This window comes from Chelmon rostratus, chromosome 13, assembly GCF_017976325.1.
Source record: "Chelmon rostratus isolate fCheRos1 chromosome 13, fCheRos1.pri, whole genome shotgun sequence".
NCBI classification, from domain to species: domain Eukaryota; kingdom Metazoa; phylum Chordata; class Actinopteri; order Chaetodontiformes; family Chaetodontidae; genus Chelmon; species Chelmon rostratus.
In genome coordinates this window covers 604401-625962 of record NC_055670.1, presented here as the reverse complement: position 1 = coordinate 625962, position 21562 = coordinate 604401, and the positions used below count along the sequence as shown (strand labels likewise).

General features: G+C 42.4%; 1 protein-coding gene across 3 annotated transcripts in view; it reads right to left on the bottom strand.

The window, feature by feature from the left end:
• Positions 1-3932, bottom strand: part of frzb (frizzled related protein) — a 39107-nt gene extending 35175 nt beyond the window's left edge. For all 3 annotated transcript variants that reach the window (XM_041951428.1, XM_041951430.1, XM_041951431.1), the window contains exon 1: positions 3494-3932. In XM_041951428.1, the coding sequence (XP_041807362.1) occupies positions 3494-3698 (205 nt within the window). In that variant the 5' untranslated portion in view covers positions 3699-3932. The remainder of the gene's footprint in view (positions 1-3493) is intronic.
• Between the last annotated feature and the right edge of the window lie 17630 nt (positions 3933-21562).

Here is a 21562-nt window from a genome sequence, read left to right as displayed (position 1 = left end):
CACACCCAGCTTAAAGCTACAGCCAGATTAGCTTTCTGCTTAGTTAAAATGTCCAACTGATACAGTGTATAAAAGTTTCTTTTGGCTGATCATCACATCCATAAATTGAACAAATGCAAACTCTGATCTGCAAATATCCTGGAGCTGGCCAGGAGATCATGTTGAAACAGGAAATGCATACTTCAATTTGTCAGTTCGACTCAAGACTGACCGACCAAAAACTGGAAAACCAGCTTTGAGTAGAATCATCATCATCACTGCCATCTGACATCAGATGCCTCACCAAAGAGAATCAGTTACAGCCACTGCAGAGGTTAATGTGATATTGATCAAAATGAATCAGAGACGAATTTGCAGGATGGAAGTGTAATGTGACAGTGTCTTTCTACATTTCAGCCCGCAGAGCTCAAAGATTTTCTTTCATATAAGTGGACTTGCTCTTTGAAAATATTCAACAGCAGCACCTCTTTCAGGAAACACTGTCCACAGAGGACCACTGTGAACCATTTTCACAGGTACCATTTCTGTAGAAAAAAGTAGTCCCAATTAAAAAAACTGTTGACAATGTGCTCTGATAATTATAAAAAGGGACAGGCAAACTAATAATGTTGGACATTTAGCTCCACAAACAGAAGTCCATTCACCTCCTTTGTAATGGGGTAAAAAGAGAGAGCTATCCAAAATCTGTATGAATAAAACCAAAACTATGTACATTGGAGATACTTAAGAGAAGTGAACAAATATGTTTTTTGCAATTTGGATGATCTGAACCTTCGAAGTAGTCTGTTTTGACATGAGCCATATTGTCATATTTTCTCGATTCAAAGTGAACCATAATAAAAGCTACATCTGTCTGCTTCTTTCTGTCCCTCATCTCCTGTCATACCTTTTCTGTCATGCTCTGCTTTCTTACTTTCCTTCCTCCTCTTTCTCCCTTTCCTTTCATTTCATTTCACTCTTTCTTTCTCTTTAGCCCTAAGAAAACAGCTATTAAAACTAATGCTGCAACTAATTATTATTTTTTCACAGATGATTATTGTCTATTAATAGTTTGGGCTATAAACTGACTATAATAGAGATACCCTTCACAAAGAAATAAGAGATTTTTTAGCCCTGTAATTATTGCTTCAATTATGTATATAATTGTACAAAAAAAAAAAAGGAAATTCAGTGCTTTTACTTTAAAATGTCAGTTTTCATGTGATGTGTTACTTAGTGATTATTTGTAACAATGTATCCTCAATTTTGTACATACATTTTACCCTTTATTCCAAGTAATGTTCACTAAACTACTACAACATCAACTTTATTAGTTGATATGTGCAGGTAAAATGTACTGGGGGGAAATCAGCAACCTTCTTTGTACTCGGAGCGTGACATCAGATGCCCGTTGAACGGTTCTTCCCTCGTACATGTGCGGACACGGAGGAGGACAGAGTGGCTCACCATCAGGATTTTCAGCGACATGGAACCACGGAGGTAAGTCTTAAGCTTAACAAACTTTGTACATTCCGTTCTTTACGTTCCTTATTTGCGCAAGTCCGTGCTCCAACACTGAAAACAGTGGTGCTAGTAAATATTTTTTGTTTGTTTGTCCTTCTTGCTTTTTCTGCTTGCTGACGTTAGCACAGGTGTCGTCCTTTTCGTCTGGAGAGGTCCCATAGAGGAGGCCATGGTATTATCAAAGCTGAATATGTTCCTGGGTGGAACGACTGGCTTGCATGCATATGTGTGTCCAGAACTGCAGGTATGAATCTGCAGTCTCAGGGTCTGCAGATACACCCGGCTCAACAATCCAGGCATTTTTAACTGTTTCATGTCATTCAACCTCCCTTCCACAAACTGTATTTGAAATCTAGTCTCAGCCATTGATTTCCAATTGTGGCTGTATGTGTTTTCACAGCATGTCAGCCAAGAAGCAGTGAAAGAGGACTGCAGTCAACACACCATGAAGATCAGTCATCCATTCGAACGTGGCACAGGAGAATCAAGATCCCAGCTAAGTGTTGGTAATCTTGAAGGGGAAAGAGGTTCTGGAGGACTGCAGAAGTGTGGCAAATGCTTGCCTGCTGCTCATGGGTGTCATCTATGCAGTCAATTTAAGTTACCAACTGAAACTAATATACACATTGAAGTGTTTCAGAAACTGTTTCTTGAGCTTGACATCCTCAAAATGTCTTCAAAAGTCCAGGGTCTCCATTAGAAACTCCGAGCACGAGTGTCCCACAAAGGAAAGGTGTTTTGTTTTTGTTTGCCTTTCCTGTGAGTGATCACAGCGATCCACTACCAAGCAGTGTTGGACAGTTGATACATGTGCTCTTCTCTGTTCTGAGACTTAAAAGCAAGACGGTACATGGACTCTTTAAATCGTCAACATGTTTATGCTTGCGGTTATCATAATTTTACGTAGATATTTTAAATATCTATGCCAATTCAAATGTTAAATAAAGTGCACACATTTGAAAAATTGAAAATGTTTGTTTACTCTCTTTCACAGAAATGGAAACAAATGTTTATTGAGGTGATGACAAGTGGTAAATTATATTTAAATCAAGTAAATATTACTTAATCATTTCTTAGATTAAACAAAGAAGGGTTTAGTTAAAAAAAACTAAGAAACATCAAGAATATTTAACTGGATTTTGCAATTAGATGCAATAGTAATTGAGTAAAATTAAGTAGTAGCAGTATATTCTTATTAACCATAACCACTATCATTTGCTCTATATGATATAAATTTACAATCATAGTAGACTTGAGACACTTGAGAGGCTGAAACCAAAGACTTCATGACATTTCTGCTTAAAGAATTATGACAACAGCTAATCGATTGTCAGTCAGTTAATCTACTAATAAATGAATCAACTAGTCCTTTCAGCTCTAAAATAATCAGACCTTTAATTGGTTATTGGAGTCACTTTTTAACCATAAAATATAACTTAAAAAAATTAATGTGTCTTTAATATATGGTTGTGTTAAACAATGATTTTTTTAAAAAGCAAACTAAATAAAGGTAAGAACTGTATGTTATTTTAATGTGTCTTTGTATTATGTCTTTTTATGTTACCTTGTGGTCCTTTTATGTCTTATGTAAAACACTTTAAATTAAGTGACCTTGTTGAAAGCTAAGAAAATATTTTATAAACTCGCTTTGTCTAACAAAAGTGTAAAAAATGAACTTAAGGTTACACGTTGTGCACAGTGGAGATATGTTAAAAGAAACAAGAAATTACAACAGAAAATGTATATGATCTGGAATGCTGGGAATTGTTGGGTCTCTGTAGATGAAGAGTTTGGTCTGTACCTGCTCTATATGGAAAGTGTCCTGAGACAACTTCCGTTATGATTTGACGCTATAAAAACTAAAAATTAAATTGACTTGAATGCTAAAATACGACGTTTTCTGTCTAAGTTAGTCAGTTTGTGGGTCAATTAGGCACCATTAAATACTTAATTAGCGGGATAATTAGTGAACAAACTGGGGGTAACTCACCCAGCAGTCCTTCAAACTGCTCGATGGCCAGCACTGCATTGTCCTGCGTGCTGTGGTGGAGGTGGTTGGGCATTTTGGTCATGTTCCAGGGCATGGATCGGCACAGAGGGATACGCACCGACTCACAGGACGCCGCCCGGACCGCAGCCGGCCACAGCGCGCAGGACACGGCCAGCAAAGACACGGAGAGTCCCGGGGAAAGCATGTCGGTCGGTTCAGAGGGGAGACACACTGTCGATGGTCCGGGGAAGTCTCGGTCATTCACGGTGAGTTAAATCCAAATACGAACGTGATTTTCCTGCTAATTGGTGCTTTCTGCTGCTGTTGCTGCTGTCCGGTCTGAGGGCAGCTCGAGGAAGCGGGAGGAGTTGCTTTCTTATTCAGATTTTCACCTCCTCCTCTTCCTCTATCCGTCCTTCTCTACAATTCCCCTCCTCTGTTTTCCTCACATCTCCTTTTTCTTCTTCTTCTCCTCCGCCTCCTCCACTTCTTTTTCTCTCTCCCGTCGCCTCTCTCTTTCCTTCCCTCCCTCCTCTCCTCTCCTCTCCTCTCCTCTCCGCTTATCCTCCGTGCTAAAAGATAGATTCCTTTTAGATGAAAAGTCAACACCGGTAAAGCCGTTAAAAGCTCATGGATGTGTGTGTCATTACGTTTCATTAAATCAGTGGTTTGTACTCACATCATTTACTTAAGTAAAACTACCAATACAACAATGTAAAAATACTCAATTACAAGCAAAAGTCCTGCGCTCAAATTGTACTTAGATAAAAGTACAGAAGTATATTTAGTTAACTGTACTTAAGGTATTAAAGGTAAAAGTACTGGTTCTTTAGTAAAATGTATCCCTTGATTGATATATGATTCTATCTGACATGATGCTACTGGGATGGCCCCTCCAGAGGGTCACCATGTCTCTTTGCTGATGACTGATAAAAACTCTGAAAGAAATTTGAAATGTAACAACAGACCCAACCACTGTTTTGTTTGTTTTGTTTGTTTTGTTTTTTGTAACAGGCCACAAACCAAAAAAGTTAGGAACCAGCTGCTTAATCTTTAACAGTGGGTTGTATTTTATTAACATATCATGTGTTTTTCTAATGTAAAAAATCTTAATCGTTAAAGTAACCAGTAGGTATAGCTATTAGATAAATGTAGTGAAACAAAAAGTGCATTTTTCCCTCTTGAAATGTAGTGGAGCAGAAGTAAAGTAACATAAAATGGAAATACTCAGGTAAAGTACCAGTCTTCAGACCTGTTTTCTCGCATTGGGATTGAGGGGTGGCAGCAATCTTCAGACAAAGAGCTTTTTGCTGTCTGTAAGGTCAGTGAGCAACACTTTGTTTTGCTTCTCATTAAATCCTAGTTATAAGTAATCACTGTACTGTAGTTTCAACAAAGTGGGTTTTGGAGGTATGGTCTTTTCTCTCAGCTGTCAAATCCTGAACAAAGGAACACTTCCATACACCATCCACTGAGGAGGATGTATGGGAGTGACTACCATTGACTACCATTTCCTGTTTACAACTAGTTATCAATAAGGTCCAAGAAACGAGACCACATCACACCTATCCTTTCATCCTCACACTGGCTCCCCATTCATTTCAGGGTGAACTTCAAAATTCATCTGATTGCCTATAAATCTCTTCATAATCTTGCCTGAATATACATCTCAGAACTTCTCACCCCTAACAGCACCATCAAACCACACAGATCATCCCACTGTGTCAAGTTGGCTGTGCCCCATTTGTGGAAAAAGATGGTCAGGGACAGGGCTTTTTCTGTAGCGGCTCCTTGGGTCTCGTAGAGCCTGCCAGATCCCATTAGACAGGCTGAGTCTGTTCATGCTTTTAAGATGTGCCTTGAGATCCACTTTTATTTTCTGACTTTTAATTGTGTTTAACCTGTTTTTATCTTTATCTGATACCTCAACTTTGAAGTTATGTTTAAACTTGTTCATATTTCATGCTTGTTTTATGTCCACATTTGTTATCCACATAAATGTTCTTTTGCTTGTATATGTATACCTATAAATATATGCCTGTTTTGTGAAGCAAAATCTGTTTGCTTATATAAATGGATAAACTTAAGAGCCTTGCAGTGTATTGAACTGGCACATCCTATATAATAATTAAAACTCAGATCAAAGTGTCTATTTAAGATTAAGACATGTATTCTTATCACAAATTGTCAGAATCATGTCCGGCCCTGTGACTCTAGTGTCTTCTGTACGATGTCTGACTAGTCATGGCTGTGTTAACCTGCTTGTGTGCCCTTGGGCAAAAATGAGCTCCAAGGCCTTCTTAACCTGTTCTTTCCCTTCTCTGTCCATTGAACACAGTGTTTCTATCCTTGAATATGACACATCTGCAAGTCTGCTGTGTGGTAATCTAATTGAATAAATACAAATTAATTTAGGAACATACTTGTAGATCTTGTATCCATAATATCACTATGAAATAATGAAGGTCTTAAGAGTAGATTTAAGATTTGAGTTATTATTCCACTTTAAATGCAACACACAACAGCTGCGTTACAGAGCAGTACATCATTTAATATGTGTTAATTGACACCTGTACCACACACATAATGGGTCATACAGATTGAGGAAGTTGTCAGTGTACAGTAGCAGGCATGTGTCAGTCTGGGAAGTGTTGGGATCTGGTAGGAGCAGGTTTGGTTATTAACAGGGATATTTATTGATATGAATTACTGCAATAACATCAATAAAAACTGTTAATATGAAATAATAATAACTTGGCACCATCCCAAGATCAGGGACCAATAATGTTGAGGTTTTGTTCACTGGTGTCATGCCTTTGTCAAGCACTTCCTGTCAGATTGTGAAATCTAACCCCCCGTTTGTTTCAGGCCCTTGGTCTGTCCATTATGCCATCGATTTCCGAAGGCTAGCAGCAGACAGTGGGTGGAATCGTCCTGCGCTGATCGGTGCCTTTGTCCACGGTCTCTCGGAGGATCTAAAAGACCCGATGGCTCCCCTGCACTTGCCCTTGGATCTGGAGGCCATCATCACTACAGCCATTCTCCCTCGCCGGAAGGAGAATGCTCGTCGGACAGGGAATTGGAGACACCCTGCTGGGGCCACCGAGTGCTGTGACCACCTGCAGTAGCCTCATCCTGTCCACATTCCTGGTACAAAGGAACCCATGCAAATCGGCAGAGCCAAGCTAAACCCGGAAGAGAGACACCGTCGCATCAAGGAAAAAGCTTGTTTCTACTGCTGAGAGCAGGGACACCAACTACCAGACTGTCAGGTCTCACCAACCAAGAGGAGGGCGTTGGTGAGCCGAATGACTGCTGGGCAGAATCCTCCTTGCACAACAAAGGTAACGTTACGCTTGCATAACCACTTGGTGGAGCTAGAGGCCTTGATAGACTCAGGGGCTGATGGTAACTTTATGGACTGGCAAATAGCTCACTATCACCATGTTGGTGTCAAGAAATTAGCCTGTCCCATAAATGCCAGTGCCCTGAACGAGCAGTTCATATTCCAAGTTACCCATTGTGCGGAGCCGTATGAAATGACTGTTGAGGTTAGACAGCCTTAAACACTGACTTTTCACTTGTTTGATTCTGCACAACACACGCTCATTTTGGGTTATCCTTGGTTAAAACAAAATAAACCGCACATAGACTGGCAGATGGGGAAGATACTGGGGTGGGGCAGGGAATGTGTCACTACCTGTATTTCTGATTCTCTGCAGTCAGAAGGTTGAGAAACCTGATCCGGTCGCACCACCAAAGACCAAAGAAATGGACCGGTATCCAGATTTCCTCTGTACTATTTGGACCTGAAAAGGGTTTTCAACAATGTCAGAGCAACCTCCTTACCTCCACACCGATCATCGGATTGCGCCAACTGCTGCCTGGAGCACCCATCTCCAAATGTCGGTTATACTCACTCTCCAGTCCAGAGCGAAAAGCCATGGATGAGTATATCCAATACTCTCTGAAAGCGGGTATTATCCGTCCCTCATCCTCTCCTGCCGGGGCGGGATTCTTTTTTGTAGCCAAGAACGACCCTCTATGGACTACAGCCCTCTTAACACATTGCCTTTGATGTCCTCTGCCTTCAAAGCAGTTCATGGTAGAGGTGGATGCCTCGAACGAAGGAATTGGAGCAGTCCTTTCCCAACACTCCGAACGGGATAATAGGATTCATCCCTGTACTTACCTTTCGCATAAGTTGTCCTCTGCTGAAAGACGTTATGACGTTGTTAACAGAGAATTATTAGCAGTTAAAATGGCCTTAGAAGAATGGAGACATTGGTTGGAAGGTGCCGAGCAGCCCTTTTTAGGCTGGACTGACCATAAAAATCTTGAGTACATAAAAAGGCCAAAAGATTGAATGCTTGGCAAGCTAGGTGGGCTTTGTTCTTCTGTTGGTTTTGGTTCACCCTGTCGTTTATACGCGGGTCACAGAACACCAAACCTGATGCTCTTCCTCGACTATATGAACCGGAACCCACCGCCAGGGAGCCCAAGCCCATCCTACCACTAAGTCTCCTGGCCCAGCTTAAGCAAAGATGTTCTGAAATATGTACGTGTCTGTGAGGTGTGTTCCAGAAGCAAGGCGTCTGGGACTGCTACAACCGCTGGACGTTCCACAGAAGCCATGGATGCACCTGTCTGTGGACTTCTTCATTGGCCTACCCTCCTCAAAAGGTAAAACCACCATTTTAACGGTTGTAGACAGATTTTCCAAAATGGTTCATTTCATTGTCTTACCAAAGTTACCCTCAGCTAAGAAACCACAGAAGTAATGATAAAAGAAGTGTTCTGCATTCATGACATTCTGAAGAACGTTCTCTCTTATTGAGGACCACAGTTTGCCTCACAGTTCCTAAAGGAGTTTTGAAATCAGCTAGGGGCCACAGTGAGTCTTACAGTCAAACTGACTAAATCAGGAGCTGGAAACCTGCCTTCGCTGCTTGGTGTTACAGAACCAGACGTCATGGAGCGATCTCCTGGCATGGGTTGAATATGACCACAACACCCTTCCTACCTCAGCCATCGGTATGTCACCATTTCAATGGGTTTATGGTTACCAACCACCACTATTCGAAGTTAATGAACGGGAGGTAGCAGTTCTGTCGGCGCATGCATTGGTGAGATGGTGTCGACACACTTGGGCGGCTGCAAGAAGTATTCTGCTCAGGAACCAGAGCAGGGTGAAGGCAGTGGCAGATCACCACCGCAGAGCGGCACCCCACTATACCCAGGGTCAGGGGGTCTGGTTATCTGCACAGGGTTTCCCTCCCCACGTTCCCACTCGAGGTAGGTGGCACTCAGGTTTGTTGGACCTTTACCGACATAAAAAATCATTAACCCTGTCTCTGTCTGTCTGAAACTCCCCAGGTCGATGAGAATACATTCCACATTCTATGTCTCTAAAATAAAACCAGTCCAGGACAGCTCCAGCATTTTTGCCTTGCTTACCTTGCCATTGTATTGAGAGTCTTTGTGTTTTGTAAATAGAGAATTATTCTTAGTGCTATTTGTTTGTACTTTATATTGACCAATATTTTAGTCTTTTTCTGTCCCTCTCAGAGCTCCCACAGCCCCAGCAGACCACTGTGTAGAAATTTGCAGATGCCACCACAGTGCCATAAAATGTTATCAACAGTGTCCTATACACTCCAAAGGGCCTCAGTCTTCTTAGCAGATGGAGACAACTTTGGCCCTTCCTGTACAGGACATCTGTGTTTTTTGTCAAGTCCAGTTTGTTCACCAGTGTAGTTTGTGGCACCTTCCTGCGGAAGTCTATCACCATCTCCTTTGTCTTGCTGCCGTTTATGTGCAGGTGGTTCAGTTCACATCATTTGACAAAGTTGGTGATGACTTCCCTGTATTCCAGTACATTCCCAAATTACCAAATACAGTGATTTCTGTCCATCCGCAGGTCATTCATTCCCACCACTGTCACACTGTACAACTCCAATGTATAGGTATTATGTGCAATAACCTCTGTTATTCTCTGATTACAAAACATCCAAACATCCAAATCCACTACTGCTGGACAAAAGACACTTCAAACTTTCACAGTTGTAATTTATTGCTCCGTTTGTTCCTATTTGCGCCTTTATTTGCACCTCTATTGTTCTTGTTTTTCCTATTGTAGCGCTACCGCAGGTCATTCATTCATTCCCCCGCTGTCGGACTGTACAATCCAATGTATAGCTATTATGTGCAATAACTTTTATTCTTCTCTGATTATAAACATCCAAATCCACTACTGCAGGGCAAAAGTCACTTTAAACTTTTACAGTTGTACATTTTTTTGCTCCGTTTGTTCTTATTTGTTCTTCTCTAATCATAAACATCCAGATCCACTACTGCAGGGAAAAGGTCACTTAAACTCTTACAGTTGTTATTTATTTATTTATTTGTGTATTGCTGTTATTCTTTTTTGCTCAGTTGTTGCTTATTTGCACCTTGTTCTTGTTCTTCCTATTGTTCTTATTAGCACCCTTATTGTTCTTGCATCTTATTGTTCGATCTGTACCTGCTCTATATGCAAAGTGTCCTGAGACAACTTAGGTTGTGATTTGACGTTATATAAATGAAATTGAATTGAATTCCCCTGTGATACACATCCAACGATGGCTGTATCATTGGAGAACTTCTGGAGGTGTGTTGTGTCTGAAGTCAGATGTGTAGAGGGTGAAGAGGAAAGGAGAGATCCCTGTTCCCTGTGGAGCATCCATGCTGCAAACTGCCACATCAGACACACAGTCACGAAGCCTCACATACTGTGGTCTGTTGGTGTGGTAGTCGGTGGTCCACGCAGCCAGGTGGCAGTCCACTCCAGCGCCTTCCAGCAGTGAAGGCAGTGATAGCTGGATTTTGTTGAAAGCACTGAAGAAGTAAAAAACACAACCCTCACAGTGATCCCAGTCTTCTCCAGGTGGGAAAAAGAGTGGTGAAGCAGGTAGATGATAGCATCCTCCATACTAATGCCTGGTCGATATGCAAACTGTAGAGGGTCCAGCTCACTGCTCACCAGGTGACGAAGTATAATCCTATTCATCATCATATTCATCAGGTGAGAAGTTAATGCTACTGTCCTGAAATGGTTGGGCTCTCTGGGATGCACAGTCTTTGGGAATGGGGGACAGCTCCTGTTGAGTGAGGTCGGGGGAGGAGTATGTAGTCTGTGATGTGGAGCAGAGGGTGCTGATTTTGTCAGGGATGCTCCGAGTGTGTGACATCTGGTCTGGGGGGAGGGAATGGCGGTAGAATCAAATCTGTTAAAAAAAACGATTCAGTTTATTTTCCCATTCCTGTTCTCCAGTTTCAGCGCCCCTCCCACTGTCACTGCTGTGGCCAGAGATGCTTTTCAGGCCTCTGCTAACCTCTCTGATGTTGTTCAATAAAAGAAACTCCTACAGCTTCCTCCTGTAGCTCTCTCCCTTTTCATCTCCATCTACACCCTCCTCAGCACAGTTTTGTAGATCTTAATACCCCCTTCTTCTCATTTAGCAGGGCTTTCAGTTCCAGGAACACCCAGGGTTTGTTATTTGGGAAACACTGCACCTTCCTGGTAGGCACAGTGTTTTCCACACTTAAGTTTATGTAGTTTGTGATGCAGGTTGTCAAACTGTCAGTGGCCTCCCGGTGTGGACTGCACAACATTTCCCAGTCAGTGGGGTCAAAGTAGTCCTTTAGTGTAATACTTGACTCCTCTGGCCATCTTCTCACATACCTTATGGTTGGCAGTTGTTTGTTCACCAAAAGTATGTAGGCAGGGAGCAGATGAACCAGGTTGTGATCTGATTGGCCCAGTGGGGGGAGGGGTGAAAAACTGTAAGCATCCTTGGTGTTTGCATACAGCAAGTCCAGTGTTTTATTGTCTGGTGTGGCATTTAACATACTGGCTTAAGTTGGGGAGAGTGAAAGACAGAGAAGTGTGATTGAAGTCTCCAGATATGAGGAGCAGCTATGAAACTAAAGTGTGCATGACCTTGCATGCTGCTGCAGCCACTGAGAGTACCTGTTGCACAGTGCTAACAGCTGTTCCGGTGTGTAAAGCTGCAGAGCTGCGACTGAACGGATGTCCCGGCGTTGTTTCAAACAGTCCAAAGAAGAGTAAAAAAGCAAATCACTCATCTCACCAGTTGTACATCCATTAGTGCACACGATCGACTGAGACTAGTGACAGAAGAAACACAAAAAAAGACACACTGAAACAAAGAAAAACGGTCAGTGCTGCTATAACTAGCTGCCAGTCATGCTGTGCCATTGTAAAGACTCACCTTGGGGTAATGGTGCACTTCAGCTTCTTTTGGTTGAAATGAGTATTACAACAAACAAAATGATGCAGACCAAAAAAAAAAAAATGTATCTGCCAAATGAAGAGATGGAGAAAAAGTTACTTTAAAAAATTATCCTGGCAAAACTTTTTCAGATGGCAGAGTAATTTCCCCCCACCTGTTTCACAGATGGAAAATAATTAAGGACCTTAGAAATATCCTGGTGGACCTTTTTTTCACATGTCCTTAAGTGAATTAGATCCTAAGCTTACTTAATATTTTTTACTCAAACTTTGCTGAACTAGTAGTGCTTTTACACTGAATATTAACTTAATAAATGTTTTCAAATCTTTATAGGTGGGGATCTGCAGTTTTCCCCTCGTTTTCCTATTGTGTCTTTGTGTATTCTTCTCCCTCTGTCTCCTGTCTGCCTCTCCCCTGTCTGTCATGTTTGTGTGTGTTTAAATGCAGGGTGTAGCTGACAGGTTTGGTGTGGCCTTCTCCTCTCCTGAGCACACCTGCCACAGTATAAAAACACCAGTGTTTCCACCCAGTATTCGTTGAATTGTCAGTTTATCCCTTTTTTTAATCTCTTTCCCTGTCTGTTTACATGCCTTCCTGAGTCTTGTTCTTGTTTTTTTTTTGTGCTCAGGTGTCAAACCGTCGCCTGTCTCTGACCATGCCCTGTCTGTCTGCGCCTTGTGAGTCTTCCTCAGTCATCTTCCCAGTTCTTTGCGAATCATCTGAATCCATCCATCCATCCATCCATTCTCTTCCGCTTATCCGGGGCCGGGTCGCGGGGGCAGCAGTCTAAGCAGGGAATCCCAGACTTCCCTCTCCCCAGACACTTCCTCCAGCTCTTCCGGGGGGACCCCGAGGCGTTCCCAGGCCAGGCGAGCGACATAGTCCCTCCAGCGTGTCCTGGGTCCCGGTGGGGCATGCCCGGAACACCCTCCCAGGAAGGCGTCCAGGAGGCATCCGTTGAAGATGCCCGAGCCACCTCAGCTGGCTCCTCTCGACGTGGAGGAGCAGTGGCTCTACTCTGAGCTCCTCCCGAGTGACAGAGCTCCTCACCCTATCTCTAAGGGAGCGCCCCGCCACCCTGCGGAGGAAACTCATTTTAGCTGCTTGTATCCGAGATCTCGTTCTTTCGGTCATGACCCTCCCACAGAATGCCACGAGGGACACGGTCGAATGCCTTCTCCAAGTCCACAAAACACATGTGGACTGGTTGGGCAAACTCCCATGAACCCTCGAGCACCCTGCGGAGGGTGTAGAGCTGGTCCAGTGTTCCACGGCCAGGACGAAAACCGCATTGTTCCTCCTGAATCCGAGGTTCGATCTGTTGCACATACTCTGAAGCATTGTTAAACTGTTTAAACCTTTTTAGGACTGTGGTGGCATCTGCAATCTTCTACACAGTGGTCTGCTGGGCCTGTGGGAGCTCTGAGAGGGACAGAGAAAGACTAAACAAACTGATCATGAGAGCTGGCTCTGTCTTGGACTTCCCTCTGGACACCACTGAGGAAGTGGGAGACAGAAGGATGTTAGCCAAGCTGACATCAATCATGGACAACTCCTTTCACCCACTGCATGAGACGGTGGGGGCCTTAAGCAGCTCCTTCAGCAACAGGCTGCTGCATCCACTGTGTAGGAAGGAACACTACCACAGCTCCTTCATTCCAACAGCTGTCAGAATATTAGACTCTGCCATTACTTAACATAAGACTGTGTTGATGTTGTTTCCCCTACACCACAAATCTACTGTTTTGCACTAATGTTATTTATGCCAACATATGCTCATATCCTTTTTACATATCCTTTTGTGCAATATTACATATTTTTACTGTTTTTGTATATTTTCTTCTACTGTGCAATAGTATCATATAATGTACATAGCTGATTTTCTAGTTTTTATTCTGTATACCTTTTTTGTTGACTATTTTGATCCTCCTATGACTCTTTTGTTTGCTGCATGTAACAAGTTAATTCCCCTGGTGTGAGATTAATTAAGGCTTATCTTATCTTAAACTTTTGGACTTTTTACTTTGGACTAAACCTAACATACTGTATATGCTTTTATACAGATAACTCACATTTGGTGAGTACACTTCTTTAGAGTATCTTGCACTGACACTGAAATGCACAACCCTCATCTTATTAATCAGTGTATGGTCCACCAAAAACAAACAGTTTTCACATGTGGTGTTATTTTCACTCTCCTCTTTATCCTGTTCCTCTTGCGCCTGCCACTCCTGTTTTCTCTGCACCCAAGCCTCACCTCCAGGTTCCCCGTTAGTTCCTGCCAGAGCCTCAGCTGTAGTTTCTAGAATCAAGCCAGCTAGGCTATAGCCAGTTAGCCTCCAGTCTGCCAGCCCATCTGTCCTGGCGTCCAGTTGGCCTCCTGAGTGCTCCACCCATCTGACCTGCCTCCTGGTCATCCTCCTAAACAGCTTCACATTTCTGGTTGTCCTGCTGCCTGTCTGCCAGACCTGCTCAGCCCATCTTTTCTGCTCCTAGGCCATCTGTAATCTCTGGCCCAGCTTCAGTCCCGCCCCCAGGTCATCTACCTGAGGTTTCCGACTCTGCCACTGTCCAGCCCTCCATTATTCAGCTCCTAGGCCACTTTCCAGGAGTCCCTCCTCTAGACCCCGTCTACTTGTTTTTTGAAAGGATGTTTAGGAGCTGTGCCAGAGGGTACTGTTATGGTTTGGGGGTTTCAGTGTAATTACCGTATTATGTTGAAAGTTAACTCTCGTCATGTGTCATGTTTTGTTTTACTTCCTGTCTTTGTCTTTTCTCCACCTGCTTTCTGTGTCACCTGTGTATCATTAGTTAATTAGTCCGTCGTTTATTTAGTCCATGCGTTTCCCTCTTTCGGTTGTTTGTGTTTGTTGCTTGTCTTGCTAGTCAGTGTTCCTGCCTGCATTCCTCATGTAATCCCAGTTTGTTCTTAGTTCAGTTTTTCTATTTCTTCTGAGCTCTTGGATTTGCCTCTGCCACCTTCCTCAATTTTTGTTTTGCCTGTTTATTCACTGGAATCAGCTTTATGTTATTAAAGCTTGCTTTCTGTATCTTCTACCTGCCATGCTGGTGTCCTGCATTTGGGTCATCTTTTGAACTACAAAAAAAAAAAAAAAAAAGAACGTAGTGAACTGAAACTGTAGCGAAACAAGGGAGCTACTGGCGGTAGCATCTGCATGTACCACCATCACCATGGTAACATTAATGATAACTATTAATAACAACATCACATCATCACAACCCTTCAGATTTACCCTGTAACCCCTGATCCCAAGGTTGGGAACCCTGGACTAAACAAGCAAACTATATATTAAGCAATTAAAACTAACTCCTTGTCAAGCAGCTACAATAGTAAAATGCTACTTACACATTAATGCATCAGTATTTACAATCTAATAATGTCAGATAGAAACATATACCAGCCACATGGGGCATTTTACTGCATAATGAGTACTTGTACTGATTGCTACTTTGAACTTGTTGTACATTCAACTAAAAATACTTCTCTACTAAGTACTTAAGTTTAATTGTAGTATGCAAGACTGTTACATGTAATGTATTTTTACATTAATGTATTTGTACTTTTAGTCATGTAAAGGATATGAGTGCTTCTTCCGTCACTGCATCAGGTTGAAGCCCACTTAGCTACCGGATGCCCTGCTGGAACGCTGCTGCCATGTTACCATGGCAACCACTCTCCTTCACACACAACTAAGTAGTCAATGAAGTGTCAGCAGTAACATTTTAACCAATGAATTATAAACCAAAATAACTGTCGACCAATGAACTGACTGTTAGATATGCAACTGTTTTACTAACTGACTGGTTTAGTCGCTTGTGTTTACCTTTGACCTCAGCTGGCTTCTTGCATTAACAGTATTGTTATTGGCCCATTAAAGCTAAGTATGACGCTGCAAACTGCAGTGAGTGAGTGAGTGTGTGTGTGGGTGGGTGTGTGTGTGTGTGATAGCAGTAATGGTTGTCAGATGTTGAAGGAGCTTCCCATGTTAGGGTTGAGTTACAGCCAACACACACTCACTCACTCACTCACTCACACACACACACACAAAAACACACACTTCCAGGTTTTCTGACTCATGGATCAACATACAAAGAACTGAGTCAGCACTTTCCCTTCCATCCTTCCTTCACTCCTTCTTTCTTTCTTTCTTTCTTTCTTTCTTTCTTTCTTTCTTTCTTTCTTGTTGTTTTGGTTCTCATGATTTCCCTACAAGTGTGTATGTGTTTGTGACGTAAAAGCCTCTCACATTTGGCAGGAAAATCTTATCAGTGGAACAAACATACACACGCAACACACACACACAGACAAGGTGAATGCACATTCCAATGCAACCAAAAACCTCTCCTCTCATCTCCTATTTACTTCTTGTTTCCTCGAGTGTCCTCACCTATCCTTTCTTTCTCTTCTCTTTTTCCCTGCTTCCTCACATCTTTTCCTCTTATCTCTTTATTTCACCAGAAATAAGGAGAAACCTGGAGAAACCTGACCTCTCTCTCTCTGCCTCTGTCTCTCTCTCTCTCTCTCTGTAAGTGTTGGGGGAATTAAAAGGTCCAATTTCAACCAGAACTGTTTCTCTCTCTCTCTTTCTCTCTCTCTGTATGTGGAAATATTCTTGGAAACTACCAGAATCTTTTCCAACATAAATAAGACTGCAGCTGTCCACACACACGCACACGCACACGCACACACACACACACGCACGCACGCACGCACGCACACAGGCACGCATGCACGCGCGCACACACACACATACAGTCTGGTTTCGATCATTTTTGGGGACATTGCATAAACTACATACTTACATACATTCATTTCCTGTAGACTTACCCTAACCATAACCATAGCCACTACTAGCCTAACCCTAACCCTAACCGTTACTTTAGCCATAACCTTAACCCAAGTCTTCAAAGTAAAATTTAATGATTTACATTATGATATACATCACTTGAGGACACTTATCAGACTGACAGACTTCATACAGCTGTCTCTGGACACACATTTCTTGCATGTTCAGTAGTACTCCCCAATACCTGGAGACACACTTCCTAATGTGTAAAATGGGTGGAGTTCCCTTTAGATAAAGATAGAGGCAGCAAGGAACCAAAATAATTCCAATACATAGTATATTGTCAGTCAAATCACAGTGTTCTAACATTTCTTTCAATGACGTTGCTTTAACACAAGTAGTTCAATTCATTTGTCCCAGGACAAAGACAAAAAAACATTTACATTGTTGAAATACATTAGTTAATATGTGAGTTAATATATCTGATGGCAACATGCACAAATGATACCATGTCTTACAAGTTACATGTTCCACTCTACAATATCACAGAGCAAACTGTAATTATAAATGAAGGATGACTTGCTTTGATAAGTGTACCACAAATATATATATCATTACTATAAAAGACAATCAGAGCAGATGTATTAGTTTTATCAGCTTCATCAGCTATACTTTCTACTGACTTGAAATCTTTAGCTCGTAAAAGTAGGGTGTGGCTCCCTCTTTTGGGCCACACAGTAAACTTCCTCCACCAACATGTGAGTGGTGTTTGTGTACTGAGTTTTTTTTTTCAAATGAGATCTAAGAAAGGGCAGTGAGAACAAAACATGCCTTAAATTGTATTCTTTGTAAATGTTAAAGCATTTTTAATTGAACTGAATTTGGTGTAAGTCTGTGTTATTAGTTATGTGCTTGGTAGACTGTCATTGTTATAGAGCACTAGTGAAAGACAGACACAGACAGACAGACAGCAGGTTTCATGTTACCCAGCAACAGCTCAGTCTCACCTCCAGCAGAGCTGGACCAGTTCACAGTTTAACTCAGTTGGGATTACAGACGGATTACAGGCCTACAGCTAGTGAGACTGGATTTGTTCTCGACCTGGTCTTGGTTTAGTCAGCAGGAGGAACCCGAACCAGACCGTGTCTTACTGTATTTACATGTTCTTCTCTGGAAGATGATGAGGGACGAAGTGTGTTTCTTCACTGGAAACTGAACTGGATCACCACTCTGGTTTCTGTTGTTTAAGCTGGACTGTGCCATCAGCTGAACCAGAGCCATTCGGAGCCAAGCTGGACGAAAGAAACAGAAGAAACAGGTTTTTATGAGATATAGTGTATCATACATATACAAACAGCATATACTCTATATCACAATATTGACTTATTTCTATGGTTATTTTATTTTTCCAGCCGAGCCAAATGAACAATCTATCTGACCATATACAGTGGGATAGACAAAATATCATGAACCACTCTGCAGTAATCCTTCCTCTTTTAAACTGAAATCATTCAGTTATTAGGGACACGGGGCAACGTCCCGAGTCACTGGCTCCTACAGCTATGAAATAGCTGCAGGAGCCAGTGACTCGGGGCGTAGCCCCGAGTCACTTATTACTATCCCGCGCGTTTCTTCTTCTTCTTCTTCTTATTAGGGACACGGGGCAACGTCCCGAGTCACTGGCTCCTACAGCTATTTCATAGCTGCAGGAGCCAGTGACTCGGGGCTACGCCCCGAGTCACTTATTACTATCCCGCGCGTTTCTTCTTCTTCTTCTTCTTCTTCTTCTTATTAGGGACACGGGGCAACGTCCCGAGTCACTGGCTCCTACAGCTATGAAATAGCTGCAGGAGCCAGTGACTCGGGGCGTAGCCCCGAGTCACTTATTACTATCCCGCGCGTTTCTTCTTCTTCTTCTTCTTATTATTATTATTTTTCATCTTCCTCCAAGTTTTCGTCCTCAAACTCGTCCCACAGCTTTGAGAAAACCCTCGCAAATTATATATCAAAACGTGCGTATTGTTCGGGATCGGTGTGCTATTACTTTTCTCAAATTTATCGCAGTTTTTCGCGTCGTAAGACGCGAAAAACTGCGATAAATTTCCCATAAGAAATGAATGGGACGGGCGAAAAAAACAAGATTGAAATTGGAGTTTTTCAAACATCTGTTGCTCAGGCATACATTCACCGAGAGACTTCATTTCAACTTTAAAATGTAGACCCAAGTCTGGTCTATTGGTGTGTTCATCCACATTTTGATTGGTCCTATAGTTTTTGATCAGTCACTGTTCAATGACAGTGATCGTTTGGCGGGAAATTTTGAGATTATAATGGGTGTGTATTGCGCGGAATGTTCGTGCTAGAGTGCGTGCTAGAGTGGCACAGAGTCTAAAAACGATCTGAAAATCTTCTCTTTTTCTCGTCGCTACGGCCACAAATTACACTCTACACGCATAATTTTGGGCTCATTTTGTAGACAAACTTGTCCTCTTTCGTGTGATGTCCTCGAAAAAGCCGAGAGACTTACTGAATTTAAATAGTGAGACGTTTTGTGCAGCCAGCGCCCTCCTGTTCTCCCATTAAGTCCCATGTTAAAATTCAGAGCTGTTTTGTGAGCAAAGCAGAAATGCCTCCTGTCTTTAGATGGCCATAAAACGAAAAGTTGTTGTGTCAGGAATAAAACGAGGAGATGGCCGGACTCAGGAAGTTCTCGGGAGTCCGATGATCTATAGTACACTCTGATACGAGGTACGGTTCTCTCACCAGAGGATTTAGTTCAGGAGGTTCGCCGAACCCAAATCTCACTGCATACAATACAAACTCCTGTTCTCTGAGTCGCAGAGTCTTTTTAAGTCGACCATTTTGTCATTTTTCTAAAGAATATCTGGACATAAAACACACGTACATCTGGCCCAGACTTGTCCGCATCTCACAGTGTAATCGGTTTTTTGATAGCAGCTACGGTTTTGACACAATTGCAAGTTGTTCGGAAGAAACCGACAGCGAAAAAGCCGCTTTTCAAGGGAGGAGTTTAACAGGTGCAACTGTCATTTACACACACACCGGTCAATAACCCACGCACACACATCTGCAGGACAACAAGCCTGAGAATGATTATCTTAACGAGCTCAGTCAAAACAAGGGCATTGTTTGAAAACAATCTCCATCCAACAAACAGTTAAACTCAGCTTCACCAAGCGCTTTGCCAAAAAGGTTGAGAAAGTAGTCACACAAACACACACACAAGCAGGGCTAACCAACAGCTAAAAAGTGATTAAAAACAAGCACGTCAAAACTGAACAGGAACAGGTAAAAAGTGGGAGAGGTAGAGAGGTAATTATCAGCAGGTGGGGCAGAAGTTACACACGCACACAAACAAACACACACACACACACACATTCAGACACACATATACCAGACACATCTCCATGTAGGAGCAGGTTGGGCTGCTTGTGTAGTTCAAGCAGACACACACACACAAACAGACGAAGACACACACATACGCAGTCACACACAATGACAGATACATAAACACACACACACAGACAAATGCATAATGAAAACCCCATCCCCCCGCCCCTTGTTAACGCCGTTAGCTCTGTTAGCTCTGTTAGCACAGTTAGCTCTGTTAGCGTTAGCGCCGTTAGCTCTATTCGCGCCGTTAGCTGTTAGCTCCGTTAGTGTTAGCTCCGTTAGTGTTAGCTCTGTTAGCTCTGTTAGCATTAACTCCATTCATGCTTATTGATTCAGTTCATTAATTCATGTTAACAGAGACATGAAGCAGAGGAGAGAAGCAGACACAGACAGCTGAGGTGATCAACAGAGACAGACAAGGAGAAAGCCACAGAAACACAGCTGAGAGCAATTCATTAATCAGGGACTGACTACCTCTGATATCTGCCGTTTTCTCAATTTGCAGCCTTTTTCAATTGTCCGCTGCTTCGCCATAGTTTCTCCTAGAGACTTCATTCAAACTTTAAAACGTAGATAATTTTGTCGGCTCAAAATGACCCTCGGCACATTTTGATATCTCTTACGGTCTTCGAGCTATGACCATCGAAGGCCGACGTAAGACGCAAACAACTGCGATAAATTTCCCATAAGAAATGAATGGGGAAATTTCCTCAAATTTCAGCCTTTTTCAATTGTCCGCTGCTCGGCCATACTTTGTCCTAGAGACTTCATTCAAACTTTAAAACGTAGATAATTTTGTCGGCTCGAACACACCCCGTGTCCCTTTCAAAATTTCCCAGGGGGAATTTTCTAGTTATTTTTCATCTTCCTCCAAGTTTTCGTCCTCAAACTCGCCCCGCAGCTTTGAGAAAACCCTCGCAAATTATATATCAAAACGTGTGTATTGTTCGGGATCGGTGTGCTATTACTTTTCTCAAATTTATCGCAGTTTTTCGCGTCGTAAGACGCGAAAAACTGCGATAAATTTCCCATAAGAAATGAATGGGACGGGCGAAAAAAACAAGATTGAAATTGGAGTTTTTCAAACATCTGTAGCTCAGGCATACATTCACCGAGAGACTTCATTTCAACTTTAAAATGTAGACCCAAGTCTGGTCTATTGGTGTGTTCATCCACATTTTGATTGGTCCTATAGTTTTTGATCAGTCACTGTTCAATGACAGTGATCGTTTGGCGGGAAATTTTGAGATTATAATGGGTGTGTATTGCGCGGAATGTTCGTGCTAGAGTGCGTGCTAGAGTGGCACAGAGTCTAAAAACGATCTGGAAATCTTCTCTTTTTCTCGTCGCTACGGCCACAAATTACACTCTACACGCATAATTTTGGGATCAGTTTGTAGACAAACTTGTCCTCTTTCGTGTGATGTCCTCGAAAAAGCCGAGAGACTTACTGAATTTAAATAGTGAGACGTTTTGTGCAGCCAGCGCCCTCCTGTTCTCCCATTAAGTCCCATGTTAAAATTCAGAGCTGTTTTGTGAGCAAAGCAGAAATG